The sequence below is a fragment of the Acanthaster planci genome, linkage group LG01, assembly GCF_054643075.1.
Source record: "Acanthaster planci isolate LZ-2023a linkage group LG01, COTS_SCS, whole genome shotgun sequence".
NCBI classification, from domain to species: domain Eukaryota; kingdom Metazoa; phylum Echinodermata; class Asteroidea; order Valvatida; family Acanthasteridae; genus Acanthaster; species Acanthaster planci.
Window position 1 is genome coordinate 26,489,242 of NC_141777.1, and position 17,047 is coordinate 26,506,288.

General features: G+C 41.5%; 1 protein-coding gene across 3 annotated transcripts; it reads left to right on the forward strand.

The window, feature by feature from the left end:
• The first annotated feature begins 335 nt into the window (after positions 1-335).
• On the forward strand, positions 336-17,001 carry LOC110975207 (5'-AMP-activated protein kinase subunit beta-2-like). Of its 3 annotated transcripts, none has more exons than XM_022227468.2 (8): positions 336-490; positions 4,667-4,853; positions 7,563-7,741; positions 8,109-8,202; positions 8,834-8,951; positions 9,605-9,738; positions 10,527-10,595; positions 11,679-17,001. In XM_022227468.2, exons 2-8 carry the CDS (start codon positions 4,692-4,694, stop codon positions 11,754-11,756), a joined length of 834 nt encoding a protein of 277 aa, XP_022083160.1. In that variant the 5' UTR covers positions 336-490; positions 4,667-4,691; the 3' UTR covers positions 11,757-17,001. The 3 variants fall into 3 exon arrangements, with proteins under 3 accessions (XP_022083160.1, XP_022083162.1, XP_022083163.1); XM_022227470.2 differs by having other exon boundaries at positions 339-490; positions 4,648-4,853; XM_022227471.2 differs by lacking the exon at positions 336-490 and adding an exon at positions 549-703.
• Positions 17,002-17,047: the final 46 nt, after the last annotated feature.

The window sequence follows — 17,047 nt, forward strand, 5'->3', positions numbered from 1 at the left end:
GCAGCCATTTTTCAAATTAAGTGGCAACCCTCAACTTTCTCGGGCACTTAGGACCATTTTTCAACCGTAGTTTTTAGCCCTTCTGCCCTCATATCAAAGCTCAAAGACCCCGGAAGTTGATCCCGGCAATATTTTACACAATCTCACCCTTTTGGGGGCCAAACAATCTCCTTTTTCAAAAGATAATGTAGGGGGCACTTTTAATGCTAATGAGCTGGCCAGAAATTCTCATTTGAATTAGTGGTCTGCACCCTGTACATGTACGTGTGTACGTTGGGAGGACGTCTATAAGACGTCTGGAGACTATGTAGGGGGCGGGAACCAGTCTAAAAATAATCGACCCTCCCAAAAAAATCTTGAAAGAGGTTGAATTTGAGGTTAAGGTCATGAATATTGTGGAGTACCCAGGGCCTGGGGCTACGACTTGAGCGGTAAAAAAAGCTGGAAATGTAGGGTTTTCCTCAAAACGTTTGCAACTAGATTTTAGCAGGTAAGTCCAGCTACTTTGCTTGCATTTTTGTGGCCAACTTACCACTTACGCAGCTACCCCCAGAACTGTGGGGTCCGACGTGCTCTCTGAGCGTGGATGTCGGACCCACTGATCTCTATTCAACTGACCCCACAGTTCTGGGGTATTAATACGCAGCCATTAGCAGCGCATGTTACGGATGTTTATTCTTGACTATTGAAGGCGTTGCGTCAGGTAGGCCATGGTCATGATGGTATGGAGGTACTCAGTAGTACTTATTTCTACCTCTGTGGGTAGGCCTAGCCTATCCATGATAATTGTGCATGTCATCGTTAATGCATGGATATGGCGGGTTTCTGGTATGGTAGGCCTACAGGTATCTGTCACGTCACTACACAAATGTGGTCATTTTCATTGTGGAGGATCTAAATGGATCGAACCATGGAGCTTAATAGTATAAACACATGCTAGAACTGTGGCCGGGGTCCAACGTCTACTGTTCATGGGAGCGGCCAGCGGGGCGGACCCCACAGTTGTGGGGGTAGGACCCCACACTGGGGGTAGGAATTCCCACGAAAGTCATCGTCAATGTTGTGAATTAGGCCTATGCGCCTATGCCCCATTCTGAATAGAAAAACATGCTCATGACTAAGTTGTAGGCCTACATGTGAACTTAATTTTGTAAACTTATGTCATATAGGCCTATATGAGATTTTATGAGGGAAAATGACTTTAGGGCCTCATCAAGGCAAATGCAAGGCAACAACTGTGACATGGAGGCCGCCATCTTGATTGTAGCAAGTGATATGGTGTTCAGGTTTGCATATGCAGCCAAAAATGAGACGGGCGAATCCACACGGTCTTCCTTGTAGTACCGCTACACTGCTGCAGAACTGAGCATGCGCATTGATGACCAGAAGTTCACAGGTACGCTGTGAAAGCAGCACATATCTGCGTACGCGTAGAACAGAAGAGAACACCTGTGAAACTTGATTGCACGTTTTCCTTTGACATGTCTGACTCACGTGTGGCACTGAGTAACAGCGGGCACTTGTGCACAAGTCTATGGTGTAGCACTTTTTGCTACATGCCGCAGCCCCTTCCTTTTTCATTTTACCGTGTAGCACTGTGTAGCAGTGGGTTTGTGCACAAGTCTAAGGTGTAGCACTTTTTGCTACACGCCGCGGCCCCTTACTTTTCTTGCATCTTCGTCTTGCATTAGTGTGCACTTTGAAGGTCTGGTTCTTAGACCGTCCGATCGGCTGTACCTATATCCTATTGCATATCACCTGACTAAACATTCTGTGTAGCATGTAGCACTGCTACACACACAGGTTCTGTCTTCTTCGGTCTCATTTCTGGCTGGGTATAAAATCGTGGATTGTTAAGGAAAGTTAGGAAAGGAAAGTTAATGAGTTAAATAATGAGGGTTTGAAAATGGAAAGTGGGACTTCTTTGGTTCGTTTCCTCTAAACCATGACCTAAGCACCGTAAGCACTGTTGAGGAGCCAGGCTCTGGTAGAAAAACTTGTAGATTTTATGTTAGAATTGATTTGGGCTGCACAATCGTAAAATATAACTTTCCTGTAAAAAATTTTGTCTTGAGAAAATCTCTGGAAGAGGAATTGATGCCAGATTTCCAACTCCCATTTTGACATACTTAGATGCTTTGCCATAATCGGGGGGGGGGGGGAAACATTGCTCAATACATGTGATTCCAAATATTTTTCATACTCCACAGCCATATAAACTCTCGCATTGAATATTCATCACATCAAAATGACGTTTGAAGTCTCCATTTTTCAAACATTAGCCAAAAGCTGAACGGACTTTTCCTAGTTTCGGATCGTGCATGCAATACTTGCAAGTACATTCACATGCGCACTACACATGCGTAACTGATTTGAATGTGATGCAGTGGGTTCACTGTGCAGCTTGGGTATAGTATTGTTACGCCCCAACTATGGTATCAGTCCCAACTATAGTTGGGCGCGTCCCAACTAGAGTGCTACAGTTGGGCCGGCCCAACTACTGCAGAGAGGTCACGGGTGCATGATGTGCCCAACATGTGTCAAAGTAATTTTGTTTACAAATGTCACGTCATGGGTCATAAGGCTAGATGAACAGATGAAGTGCCACATTTTAGCTGAATTGTGTCAAATGTGAGACACATTGACTTAGATAGTGTTGAGACATTTCCCACAGACATTTGGTCAACAATAGTTGGGCCAGCTCAACTACAGCACTACAGTTGGGACTGTCCCAGCTATAGTTGGGACTTATGCTATAGTTGGGGCATAAGAGTATCATTAGGAGCTCATTGTGCAGCTAAAAAAGTCAATTCAAAGTTACGCAAATTCTCTTTTTTAATTCACTGGAATTCTGGTATATGTACTTGCACATGTATGTGAACGAAGTTTCACTAAATTAAAAATTCATTAGAAAATCAGCTTGTTACTGTGGTTCTGGCTGAAAAATGGATTTGTTGTTAGATTACTTTTATGAGCAAAGAACTGGTTAAACTGATACGGAACTAGGAAAAGAGTCGTCTTGACTTTCGTTGGTCCTATAAGTCCTAATTACAAGCTTAGATTTTGAAATTATTGGTTTTTTTTTGTATCTCCTGCACACAAGTTGGAGTACTGACCACATTTAACTGGACTTTGAAGATTATTTGAGCTGTTTTCAGACTGAATACTTTCCAGGATCCTTGGAAATGACTGTATTGACATGATTGATTTCACTGCCCAATTTCTCAATCAGACACTTACATGTAAAAATTCTTTCCTTTATTCATGTTATTTTTTTGATCAAATTAAATACTCCTACTGAGCAAGAGCAGCAGGTTGTGAAACTCCTTCACATTTTTGGTTTTGTGCTTGTACGATTAGAAATGTGCCCAAAACTGTTCCCAGGCTAATTTCAAGTTTGCATGACAGTATAGATGTACATGTACATAATACTTCTGCAGGGGTTTAATTTTGAAACCCATAAAATATGGCTATTTGTAGGCTGCAAAGGTTTATTCTTACATGACTGTCATCATTTACAGTTCATTTCTTTAGTGATAGTAACTTAGGAATCCTTCAAGAAAAGCGTGCCAGTTTTACTTAATTCAACTGAGATACATGTAAATGTAAAGTGAATGAAAATGAAGCCACAAACACATGTACCCTTACATGTACCAGTTTACTTCAAACAGTCATAACTCCTCTGTAGTAAAAGCTATAAAGATGATTTATGCACCAATAAACTTCTCTTTAGTTGCTCTTTCCAATGATACCAGACTTGTTACTGAAAAAAGTCTTAAACCCACACGCATCCCTACATGATCTACATTCAGTGATATTGGTATGATAAAATATTCAAAAAGAGCAAACAGCCATTTTTGATAGCGCAGCTTTTCCAGCGCTTCATTGCAGACCTCCATATGTCATGAGCCTGTAGTCAATGGTGCTGGATATTTTCATGTATGATGTTCCATTTATCATTGTTTATCCATGTGGTTACGACTTCTCAGTTGTAACCACCGTCCCAACTGTGTCCTGTGCCCATGCAGATCCAACTTCGTGGGCACAGTTGGGCATGCCCAACTTTAGTTGGGCTGAAACATTTGATATTGAATCAGTAACCATTGGGTGTTGCCTCCCGTGAAAATATTGCTGGCCATGTAATAATTGATCATGTCAATTGGGCCATGAGTCTGTAGCGATATGCTTTTGATTTTTTTTGTTTTTAGATTTGGCTGAGATTGCAAAAAAAAAATGAGAAGGGGAGGGGTAGAGCATAAAATTAGGAGAATGACTGGACATGGAAGATCAATTTAATCAACTGACCATGACTCAAAAATCACTCAAAACTGGTATGAAAACAGCCTAGTTGTATATTGGCCATGAACCATTGCAGATATGCTTTCGCTCTGAGTTTGAATCACTTGGCTTCACTTTCAGTTCAAAATGTTGAAGCAAATCCTTAAAACACTGCATATTCAAGCCCTTTTTGCCTAATATGAAACTTTGCAAGTGATGTTGCCCTGATTTTATTTTGTTTTCTGTAACTGTCTTTCATCAGTCTGGTGCTAGCTATTTGGATCTTAAACACCTTTACATTGTATTATTTCGTTTCCCTCAATATTTTCACCCAATTTCCCAACTCCCTTAATTCATTTCTACCACCAGAACGGTTATTATTTTACAGGGAACACTGACAGCTTGAAGGCAACATGGGAAACACTGGTGGCAAGAGAGAAGGGAAGGACCCTGGGGGACCCCTGTCGCCGACAAAGGAGACGCCCAGCACTTTTGACTTTGTCCACGGCAAGGGTGGCATACTCCAGCAGGCATCCATGGACGATAGCTTGGACTTGCCTCCAGGAACCTTGAAGGTACATGTACTGTACATGTATGTTATCTCCCTGGGGTTAATTCCACCTAGCTGATAAACAGAATGTTTCTAAGCGTGCAAAATATTTGCTTTCAAAAAGCAGCTTACCGGCCACAGTATCATGCATTTTTGTTTTTCTTGTAAGTGGTTCACACCTGTTTTCTTAGCACATAAGATATTCTCATTGGATGTGCATCAGTCTGGTATTCAAGTATATGACCGCTCTAATTTGAGACCAGGTACTCATTACAAATTTACAGATTATTTGTAGACTATGAGGAAAATAATTTGAAATGTTCTTTTTGGGAAATTTAAAGCAAAATCAGGCTGCATGTACATTTAGATCGAATGATAGACTTTTGTTCGCAAAGGTTATTTGTGACTTTTTCAGGCAAGACCCAAATTGTCAGTTGGAGTGCATTTCACATAAGCCCCCCCCCAATAGTATGTCTCTGGGTCTGGAATTGCTGCGGCGTTCAGACGATTGCAGACACAAGTCTCATAAGGATCTATCACCCTGAGTAAAAGATCAAGCTGCCCACAAAATACTGAGGAGGCGGCAGTAGAGGGCGCTGTTGTAGCTCTCACAGAGAAAAAAAGACTGACGTGCATGCTTGAAATTGATGCATGTGCTGACCAGAGACAAAAGACTTGGTGGGAGGGGGGCTAAGCTTTTTTCTTTGAATTTTAGGGTTTGGTTTCTTGTATGGATACCTGGGTACGCTGTGTCTTACTTTAGAAGGGGTACCTGACTTCAGTACCACCTGCAAATGCATACACCACTCATTTTCTGTTTAGCAATTGAGCCACACTGGTGATGCGGTGAGGTTTTGATAATACTTAGGGCAATTCAGCCATTGCAGCATTGATTTTTTTTCCCAACCAAGAATCACAGCTTCATTGAGAATCAGTTCCAGAGTTCCATGAAAAAGAAAAAAAAATCAAACAAACTCTCTATCATATTATGAATGAACTATGGATATAAACTGGCTCGCATGGTCACTACCACGTACCATCTGAAATCGCTTTAGGGAATTCTTGCCCAACAGCATTGAGTTGCTTTGAACATTGTGTGTTCCGATCCAGGCGTGGTGGTAGTGAACATTCAGTCAGTTGTTGCAGGTTAGGACAGTGCAGGGCTTCATTTTAATAAATACGAGGAGAGCTAAAAATCGCTCTCCTTAATTCACTTTGTTGATTTAAGGAGAGCGATTAAAAATTGCTCTCCTTAAATCAACAAAGTGTATTAAGGGGAGCAATTTGCTCTCGCTAACAAAAACCAAGTTAATGTAAATATACTCAATAAAATTAATGCAATTTAACTTCTTTTACTGAGTTCAATGAGTTAACTTTAATCAGTTAAACCATCTCTCTTCTCACTTCATATATTCAGACAACATGTGATGCAATGGAGTTTGGATTGTGATTATGAATGATAAGTCTTAGAGGGCTCCAAGATAAATCCAGCCTGTGACTTAGACTGATGCACCCATTTTCTAATAAACGGAAGAGAATAATGAAAAATTAATGTATGGATTTCTACAATCTTATTCATTTTTCCCATTTTTTTTTTACCTGATGGAGCTTGCTAAAATTTCGTCCAAATGTCCCTTATGCCAAAAATCAGTCAACGCAGTGGTTATGAATCGGTAAACATGTCCATGGTTAACGTATTTGCAGAAAATTTTATCGAAAATCCACCTCCAATGTCACTCCCGTTTGAACTCGCTCGATCCACGGCATCTACTGCATGTTCGCGGGCGTGCATGTGGGTCCGTCATGTAGTCTTTCATTGAACATTGGTTTTGTGGACCTGGGTGCATATTTGACTAGTCTCCTCGCTCACCCAACAATCCATTTCGCCGCTACAGGGACTCTGAACTTATTGCGCATGTGCATCCTTTCTTTTGGTATTTGAAAACGTATTGTACGTCCACTGCAGATTGTATTCATCATCCCTTCCTGCGCTCACAATACTACTTTGACCAGTGCATTTTCGTTTAGAACACCGGGCACATTACCCACCAGAGACTTTTTTCTTCCCTGTGGCATATTTTCTGTTCTCGACAAGCGAACGTTGTTCTCACGCTCGAACCACGCGAACACGCAACAGGATCACACACCATCTCCAGCCACTACAGGGTTTTTCACAAACTCACTTCTGCTGTTCACAAACGGCCGAGAACGTAGCGCCTGAACACGACCTGGTCTGGGAGAGAGGTCGGCCTGGCGCGGCCACGTGCATCCATGGAATTCCATTGGCTCGCACACGCGCACTAGGCCCACCCACATGCGCTATCACGTTTGTGTGTTGCGATGCGGGATTCATCAAGCACACGCACACAACTCAAAGACTTTGATCACCAGCCCTTGTGTTTTAATACATTTAATCTTTGGACTCATAAATCAACATTTGCTGGTTTGAAAAAACATGCACTCCTAAAATTTTTAAGGAGCGCTTTTTTTTGCTCTCCTTGGAAAACATTAAGGAGCGCAGAGGAGCGCGAGCGCAATCGTGCTCCTTTAAAATGAAGCCCTGACAGTGTGAATTTTGCCAAAAGAGCAAGATCCCATAACCAGCACTGTTTTTTCTTCACGATATTGCCTACGCTCAAATGAATTCCATTTGTCCAGTCACTTCCAGTGGACAAATCCATTCATACAGAATGGCCCATCAGTTGTTTGTGTGTTCATGTAATCATACATTCAGGAAATGCTGAATCGACAATCGGAGCTACCAGATCAGAGAATGAGAGTGAAAATGATGGAGTCACCGGGCATGGAGAACAAACACAGCCCGGTGGTCTTCAAATGGGAAGGAGGCGGGAAGAACGTCTTCATATCAGGCTCGTTCAACCAATGGACTTCCAAAATACCACTGACTAAAAGGTAGGACCAACTTTCAATCTGATTATAAAATGCCAGAATGGCCCTTACCCTGCCTGACACAGCAAGGTGCATCAGGTGAAGAAGTCTGATTCCCCTCTATCAACAGCAGCCGAACAAACTAACTGTGTTGAGACAATGGGGGCTGGTCATATTGAATAATGTCACTGTTGGATCTTGTGGTGGCTGGCAACCACAACCACTCTGAGGCTGTTTGGTCCTGGGGAGAGTTGACCTGTCGGATCTTGTTACACTGGGCAGGCAAACCATTTTAACAAACGATGCCGTCTGATGCTTCTACTTTCAATCGTTGATATACTTGTGCTCTAGCATTTGTTTTTGTTTTTGCTTTGGGGCTCGTTTATTACAGTCATGGAGATTTTACTACCATATTAGAGCTGCCTGAGGGTGACTACCAATACAAGTACTATGTGGATGGCCAGTGGCAGCATAATCCCAAACAGGTCAGACAAAAAACACTGAAAAAGTGCCAAGGTTTTGGTACAGGGTAGTTCATTATTGCCCATACTATAGCATGAACTTTTTTTTATTGTCACTTCTGGACCAAAATCCCACGTATTGATGTAGAAACAAGGTTTGTTTGTTTTTTTAAGTTGAAAACTGAAAGAGTAGATTCTGACACCCAGTTGAATTTTTTTGCAGGAAGACTATTCAACGTGGTTACAGTCACCACACCTGCTGCCAATATCTGCTTTTCTCCTTGATCCTTTGGTTGATTCTCTCTCTCTGTATATATGGACAGTACATATATTTGTCAGTTTCTGTCTCTTTCAAACAATTACTTTTGGAACATGCAGTGAGTGATATGTGCATCTTTTTCAGGTCATTTGGCACTTTAAAGTTCAAATGGCTGACTGTTGAAGGGATGCTACTGACAGTGGACTCTAGTTATATGTAGCAGACCGAGAAATAGATCAGAATTTGATAAGTCCCTTCAGCTAGTTAGCATAGCAAGCACTTGTGATTTTAATCTTAGCAGTTAAGACTTGTCAGTATAACTGAAATATGAATTTTGGAACATGAGCCATTTTTCAAATGTTACAAGAATATTGGTGTTCTGTTTTTCTCATTTAGCCAACCAAAGCTAATGAATTTGGTGCCATCAACAATGTTCTCAAGGTGTCAAAAACAGACTTTGAGGTATTTGACGCACTAGCAATAGATTCGTCAACAAGCGGCACAAAGCAAAGAAGTGAGTATGCCAAGAAGGCTCATTCTGGGGGCTTACTGCCGGGAGGTGTTCTTTCCATTACAATTTGATTCCTTCACAAGCACTTTCCAAAGAAGCCTTGATTCATGAAAAGCCTGAGCGGTATGGAGAATACTTGTATAAGAGAAGTGTACCTCCCATATCACCCCAAAAAAGCAACTTCCACTCTGGAATATTTCTGGATTTTGCCCTTGGCTTTGGTGTGGGTACTTTCAGGATATGAATCTTTAGAATCTTTATTGTACTATTGTGATGCAGTAATCATTCTCAAACAAACCAAGCTGAAGCCAAGTCAGGTGGGGGTCGTGCTGGAGCCCGACCCTCACCACACCCCAACCCAACCCAACCCTCATCCAACCATACCCCCCCAATCCTAATTCCTATCCAATTCCAACTCAGACCAATCCAACCCAACCCGAACCAACCTAACTGCACTCAACCAAACTCAACCCAACCCAAGGTGAAACAACCCAACTTAACCCAACCCAACTCGAACCAACCCAACTGACCGTGCCAAAACAAGGCCCAACTCTCAAACTAAACGCCAAGCCTCCCAAAAAACCACTGCTGTCAACTTGGAAATACAGTCCTATTCCATGTTTTGGATTTTTTCCTTTCTCATGTCTTTGGTGCAGACTTGTCTGGTTCCCCGCCCGGCAGCTACGGTCAAGAGATCCCTACCAGGGAGATGCAAACCAATGCCAGTGGTCCACCCTTCCTACCACCTCACCTACTCAATGTCTTACTCAACAAAGATGTTGGGGCACAGGTAGGCCCACTGATAGCCGTTTGTGTAAAAAAAAACTCAACTCAAATTTGAGAAGTGGGAGAGAGCTGTGTTTGACCCAGTGAGCGAGTGGTCTATTCAGTTGTGGCCTGCGTTGGAAAGGGAGAGTAAATTTTGCAAAACATGGGATGTGTGGTTTTATAATTTCATTGAATTTCTTTGCGTGTGTAAGTGATGGATGAAGGTTTTATCAAAAGGGTGCTTCAAAGTTAGACACCAATTGCTGTCAGAAGTGGTGGTGTATTAATGGTTTCAGTAAAGCTAATTGCATCTACCCAGATGCAGCACCAATGGCCATTTGAACGGCTGACTCTATTCAGCCGTATTGAGCACGGTGGTTTCATATTGGGCAGTGTGTATTCTTGAAGAGAAACAAACCACATGGTCGGGCAATGGCAGCGTTTACAAGCCTGACCATTGTTGTTTTTGTTTAACCTGTTGCTGATTCAGGCCTGTACATGTCGGTGGTCTTGTTAGGTTGGATGTCACAGATTGTGTGGCATGTATGGGTGGTGTCTCCTCGTGCCTTGGACTCTTCTTGTCAGACCGTAGGTGCCATTATTGTGGAAAGTCAGTACTTGGTGATCCGGTTTTTTGTGTAGAAAAGTCTCATGCTTCCTATTGGTTGCTATCACTGCATTTAATTACAGCTCATCTCTGCAAATGGGCCGCTATCATGTAGTTTATTTAAGAATTTCCAGTAAAGTGGGTCAAAATGGCCTTTGTGGAAGGTTAATGACCGTGAATTTGTGGTTGTGTTTGTGTTTCAGTACGAGCCAACCCTTCTACCTGAACCAAATCATGTGATGTTGAATCATCTCTACGCATTGTCAATAAAGGTACTGACATTTGGTTTATGTTATATAGGACTGCTTCAGTGTGAAAGTGTCAGGTTTGCTGTTTGAAAAGGATCAGTCATTGCACCCTCCAGCCAACACAGAAAATTTGAGTTGTGTCTCTCTGTGTTAACATTTGAATGGAATTTTGCACCGGGGTGACGTATAGGTTTTGCCCTTCACTAATACTACATCCAAAACTCCGTTTTAAAAGTTGTGTGAGCAAACCAGCCATGTGTTAACCTTCTTTTGGTTTAACAGCACAAATATACACATGCCAGCAGTCACTCTGTTTCATGTGTCTTCTGCATGGAACACAAATATGTACAGGTTGCCCGCACAAAATGACACAGGCTCTTTTGTGCAGTCCTCTTCACTGCAGTTGGTTTACTGCACAATTATGCAAATGAAACAGTGTGGCACAGATGCTTCACAGCACGAAAGTGCAACCTGATATTCTGGTGAGGGATGGTTGGTGCAGTGCACAATATGACACAGCTGTGCATCTTTGTGCCAACTGACCCAAAAGTGACTTCAGCATACGAGGGTTAGCCGATACACCTGCAGCCTTGATGGTCATGCGCTAAAACACCTGCTTCAGTAAACTGGAGGTCGTGTCCACACGCTAACAAGCCCAAAGCAATGGCCAGTGCTTGTTGGCTGCCTGCAGGAGCAAGAGATGGTGTATTTATACTTGTGCTCAGAAACGATGTCCCTCGAGAGGAACTCCCAGCATGCGTGTTCAGGCTCGTAGACCTTTGGCACAGGTCGTGCTGAGAATGTGCAGCCAATTTCCATCAGAATGTGCAGTCTTTGCATGCAGGCTGAGAGTATGCTCAAACCTAGTTGAAAAACTGTTCACTATCTTTTCTTTGCCAGTGAAGAGGTTCTTCTACTCAGAATGGATAGTAACACAACAGCCAAGAGCAAAAACCTACCATAAGAATTTTCTGTTCTATTTCCGACTGCAATTGGTTGCTTGCTGTGATGCTGTTTGCTCATTGCCAAGTATGAGGTTTGTCAATAGTGTAATATTTTTGCCCCAGTTTCAATCATTGCTTTTTGTTTGTGTTTTTTTTTACACAGGATGGTGTCATGGTGTTGAGTGCTACGCATCGTTACAGAAAGAAATACGTCACCACACTTCTGTATAAGCCCATATAAATGTTGATGTGTATTGTTTGTATAGATTTATGAAAGAGTATACATGTAGCTAGAACAGTATTTAGCAGTGGGTACTTCCAAACTGTACTGACCACCTGTTCTGGACCTTTTGTGTACATGATAGTGGATGATATTGTTTGTTGAAATACAATTTGGCCAAGGCCACTGCAATCTCATCTTATGCTAGGCACCTGTAACTCACAATTCAAGCATTGGCAGAAAACCCACTGTGGACAGTAGCTCTGACCGACTGTCATCAGACATTGGTCACATGCATTCAGCTCTTTTGGTTTGCAAGGTTTTCTCCTTGACACCCACTTTGCAGGTTTGTGCTGGTCCTTGGTTAATGTCAAGCACAAAGCACCGTTGCTCTTTTCTGCATTGGGGGGGTCCCCTCAGTAACTCATCCTATAGCAGCAGTCACTGCATTGGTAACAGAGCTTGGTCTGTCAACAAGAGGGAAAAGTACTGTCAGGTCAGAGCTTAACAGAGGTGGTATTTTGCACTTGGTCCGACTGAATCTGTGTGGCAGCAAGTGATCATATGATCCTGTGAAAAGAGGTGGCAAATTTTTTTAATGTCTCGAAGTCAGGTCTGCCGAAATAAAGCTTCCATGGAACACTCCGCAATTTGCTGGCCCAGTTTTAGCATATGAAGCAAGCCTGGTTGGGGTGTGATCAAAGTTACGCAAAGAGAAATGAGCGTGTAAATTACCCACAGTATTAAAGAGAGAATTTCCCTTAAACTCCTCACTGCATTCTATGCATGTAGAGCAACCTGAGTTGTGTTACCTGGTTTTCTTACACATAATAAGGCAAGCACCTGTATGAATGGAATGATGTACAGATAATGAATGTCAGAGTGCTGCGGTGAGGAAGAATTACCTTCAGTGACATGATTGAATGTTCCGTTCCACTTGGCTTCACTTCATTGGACTGGGACACTCAGTCTGTCACCTCATTGCATTATTCTGTCCATTGCACAAGTGCGGAGCATACATTATGGGCCTTATGCAACTCCTGAACAAATCCTCTTCGTGTACCAGTCGCTGTTTTACTTTCTCAGTTTTGCGTAAAAAGCGCGACACAAACTTCTCATGTTCCCAGTCGCGACTAAAATTTTGTCTGTTTGAAGAGCCACAACTGTGCCTTCCCTGTGGTACAGCTTGTGTGGTACAGCACTCTTTGCCCTTGTGAAAAAAATCCCACACTGCCCCTACATGTTCTGTGCACACATGTCGTTCATTGATACTTTGAATAGAGTTGCACTGTTGAGTGAACCGAATTAGTCAATGACATGTAAACGCCAGCCCACCAATCCGTTGATGGGGATTTATTCAGGTGTTGTATAAACTACAAGAGTGCACTTTTGGGTGTTGCTGGGTCGTTCCGTGTTTGAGAATTTCTTGATTGTATTCACGATGGTCTATTTTAAAGTCATTTTTGTCTGAGAATCCACACGCTTGGCGTAAGCTCAGGGTCCTGAATAAAGTGGCAAGCTGCATGAACTTGTAACTATGGGTTTAGCAGTTACACAGAGGATATCATGATGGAAGATAAAATAATTCTCCAGTTGCAGTGCCCTTCAAAAATCCTGTTTCCTAGTGATAAATGTATTGTAATATAGCCTGTAATTTAATTGATATTTGTAGCATGTTGTGTCAGTCGCGCTTCCAAGCCTGTCACAAATAACTAGCAACAGGAATAGCTCATCAAAACTGTAAATAGTGAAGTCTGAAATGTGCCGAGATGTCATTACTTGGTAGAGTTATGGATGATTGTTTCATGTTTGTACATGCAAGGGAATCCTCCCTTTTGACAGCTTTATTTCTCAGGGTATTTGAGAAGACTTTAGCAACTAGCCCTGAAGAAAAGTGTTTAGTCATATGTTTAGACTTGTGGAAAAACAACAAGTTCAGTCTTCTCCCTGAAAGCCTACGCCTGGTGGGCTGTTCCTGATGCCTGGTGGGCTGTTCCTGATGCCTGTTGGGCTGTTCCTGATGACCAGAAGCCAGTCAAATGGGGAGTGTTACTCTGTCATAATCAGTATGTGCTGGTACCTAGCAGGATGCATGTTGAGTGCATGAGTGAGACACTGCTTAGGTTGGAAAAGTAAATTTGCAAGTTGTAAATGTATCCCGCACAGCGTGATGGTGTTGATATATAAAGATTTAGGCTTGGTTCAGAAGTGGGACTTGGGACGTTGGAAGCCACTTCGTATAGATGTGTGTGTGTGTACTTCTGGTTGCTGCCAGTTGATGTGGACATAGCCATTAAGAGACTGCTGTAAAGCAAGTGTGAAGCCTGGGGCCCATTTCATGGTGCTAAGTACAGGAAGATTGCTTGGCTGTGGCTCAGCTTCTACCATAGACTTGTGTGTAAGTTCAGACCACAGCCAGGTAATGCAAGCATGGCTATACTTGTCTGGCGAAATGGGATACCATCCACAGCACCGCAAAACGTATGTTGCTTGTGAGTGGAGACCAATTTCATGACTTTGATAGCCACAGAATTCCACCACATTTTGCTTTTGCAGCACCAGCCAAAGAATTCTGCAGTGACCGTGTAAGCAAGAATCCTTTAATGAGGGGGTTTTTTGTCACTAACCTGCAAATACGCTATACCCCAACAAGCACAGAATTTTATGCTGTACATCTAGTTGGCGGTGATACTTTTGCTAACGTTAAATAGAGCCATGAAATTGGGCCTGGTTCATAGCTGATATTTGCTCAGCACTTTAGTATGCCTAGCGATAATTTATGTTTTTCAGGGCTATGAAATTAGGTCCAGCTTAGCAAAGTATGGTTTGTCATTTCAGTGCTTTCCCCCAAAGGGTTTCTGATTGTTTTGCATTCACCGTTCACCCTAACTTGCTAGGCATTCCTGGAGTCTTCTTGAAACCCCCAAAAGCCTTCACTGTGCAGGAAACCAGCAGCATATTCCTTGCACTTTAACTTTCCCAGGTCAATCCAACCGTGTGAAGTAACAGTGGCTAGGCTGTTCTTTAATCCTGCAGAATCCTCCAAATCCTGGTGGATTTTGAAGGGCTGAGGGAGGCTTTACAAATTCAAGTAAGTGTATGATGACCAAATGCATGTTAGCCCCCCCCCCAAAATCTAAAGTTTAAAAACTGCTGTTAACAACTTGGCGTCTTCAGCACGATACAGTAATATGTAAGAAACCCCATCTGCCATTAATGGCACTGTAACATGAAATTTTCACTTGTATGTTTGTCAATTTTGATAACTTGGAATGGTGGGTGTGTACACTTCTTTGAAGTTTTTGTCGTAGTTTTTAGTTTGTTTATTTTAATGTTATGCACGTGACATTTTCTGTTGTCATACCGTGGTATTAACAGCAATATTCATATGACCTTTTCATTTTCCTTTTTGGTCGACTTTGCTTACAATGTAGACTTCCTGTAATGCATCTTTTAGGGCCATAATTATAGTATGTATAATTTTTTCTGCATTGGTAAGTTTCATTTGTTTTTTCCCACATTGATTTGTGTCAAGATGTTTTAAGTTATAAAGTTGATATATTTAGGCCCAAATTAACACATGATAAAATTGAAGTAGTGGTAGATCACAAGCCAGGATTTAACCATCCCTGTCCTCAGAGTCACAGTAAGATAGTGGTATTGTACTAATATTTCCAAGGATGGATTTACGCCGGGGAGATGTTAATTGAGTTTGGATTTTTTTGCCCAGCCTGACGTGTATTATAACACTGTATATTCAGTGTTTGTACCACACACATCGTCAGTCATTGTACATCAGTCAATGACACTTTCTTTATTTCTAGCATACTTTTCTGCCTTTCAAAACCCATTTTATGTCCTCTTTACATTGATATAGACGGTTATTTTTTTTTTCTATTTCCCATAACCTATGTCCTTGTTAATCACTTTATTTCAGATTTCCCGTCAACGTTTTCACATAAACCACCGAGTCATATGTTAATAAGAAAAAACTCTTTAACAACTTCACTTTAGTTATGGGCACATTTTACTAAAACTGTGCCAACTGTCTCATTTTGTTTTACACCAGATTTTAAACGTACGTGTACCTTGCAGTGAGCAAATAAGAATGATTTCAGTTTGAGTTGTTGCTTTTGCATAAAGTTTACGTAAAGTGCCAAATTATTCCCTTTTGTATGGAAATAAGAATGTTTTTTTTCTTATGAAAAGACAATATTTTGAATGCAAGCTGAACTTTTGTTGTGCGGAAGTATGTCAGTGATATTTTAATTTGTCCGTCAGATAAGCCGTTCATATTATTTGCAGCAAGTAAAGCTGTTTCATTGTATAATGGAGTTTAATTTTAAGAAGTAAATCTAACGGCTGCAAACAGCTCTCTTGGTAGTCACAGTGCAAGTTTGATCAGCAACATTGTATGAACCACTGGTCAATTTTGTCTGGTACCCTGTATCTACTACATGCATAGGGTATCAGTGAAACTCAGCCATTGGTTGACAATTTGTCGCTGATGCAACTTACCCGTACGTGTGTTTCAGTCATGTTGTGCAGGGTTGTATCTGTTATCAAAGTGTGATGTCAGAAAATCCATAATGATTGTAGATTATGCAGTAGAGAAACCTCTTGCAGTGGCACCACTACTCATTTGCATGTCACGTAACACGTATTCTTACTTGGCTTTAAGTTCTGTTCAGTGGGTTAATCTGTTGGGTTATTTGGGGGCTCTGTCTACTGAAAGGTCTGATTTTTCCGAAGAACTTTTCTCGGCCTTGGAAAAATGACAAGTGATTTTTTTTTCCATTTTGTACTGAAATTGAGTCCCTTCGCACAGTATATCACAGAAGGGACACCTCTGATATATTTCTGTATAAAATTTGTTAGGGAAAGACTCCTTCAGGAAACTTATTTTGTTGAAATAAATCATGCTTGTTGAAATAAATCTCTTGGGGTCTCTAATTTTCACTGCCAAAAGAATGCTGGTTTGAAGTTCCTTTCTTTTCTTTCATTTTCACTGAAAGGATAAATAACTAAGAAGGGAACAAATTTCCCTGGTGGCTAAAATTTCAAGAGATATCTGAGGAAAAATCTATACATTATTTGGCAGCTATGTTTTACTTGCACTGTACCTGATTTAATCCAGAGATAAGTGTTTTGCACGTAACTCAGTGTAGATTTCTCATCATATGCTGTACTGTACCATTCTTCTACAAAATAGCTTTCAGTGGCTTGAATTTTTAATTTCTACAATAAAGCTGATACTGAATGGAAATCTGTTTCCTGTCTTGTTTCCTTGAATGACACTTAAGAATTGTGAA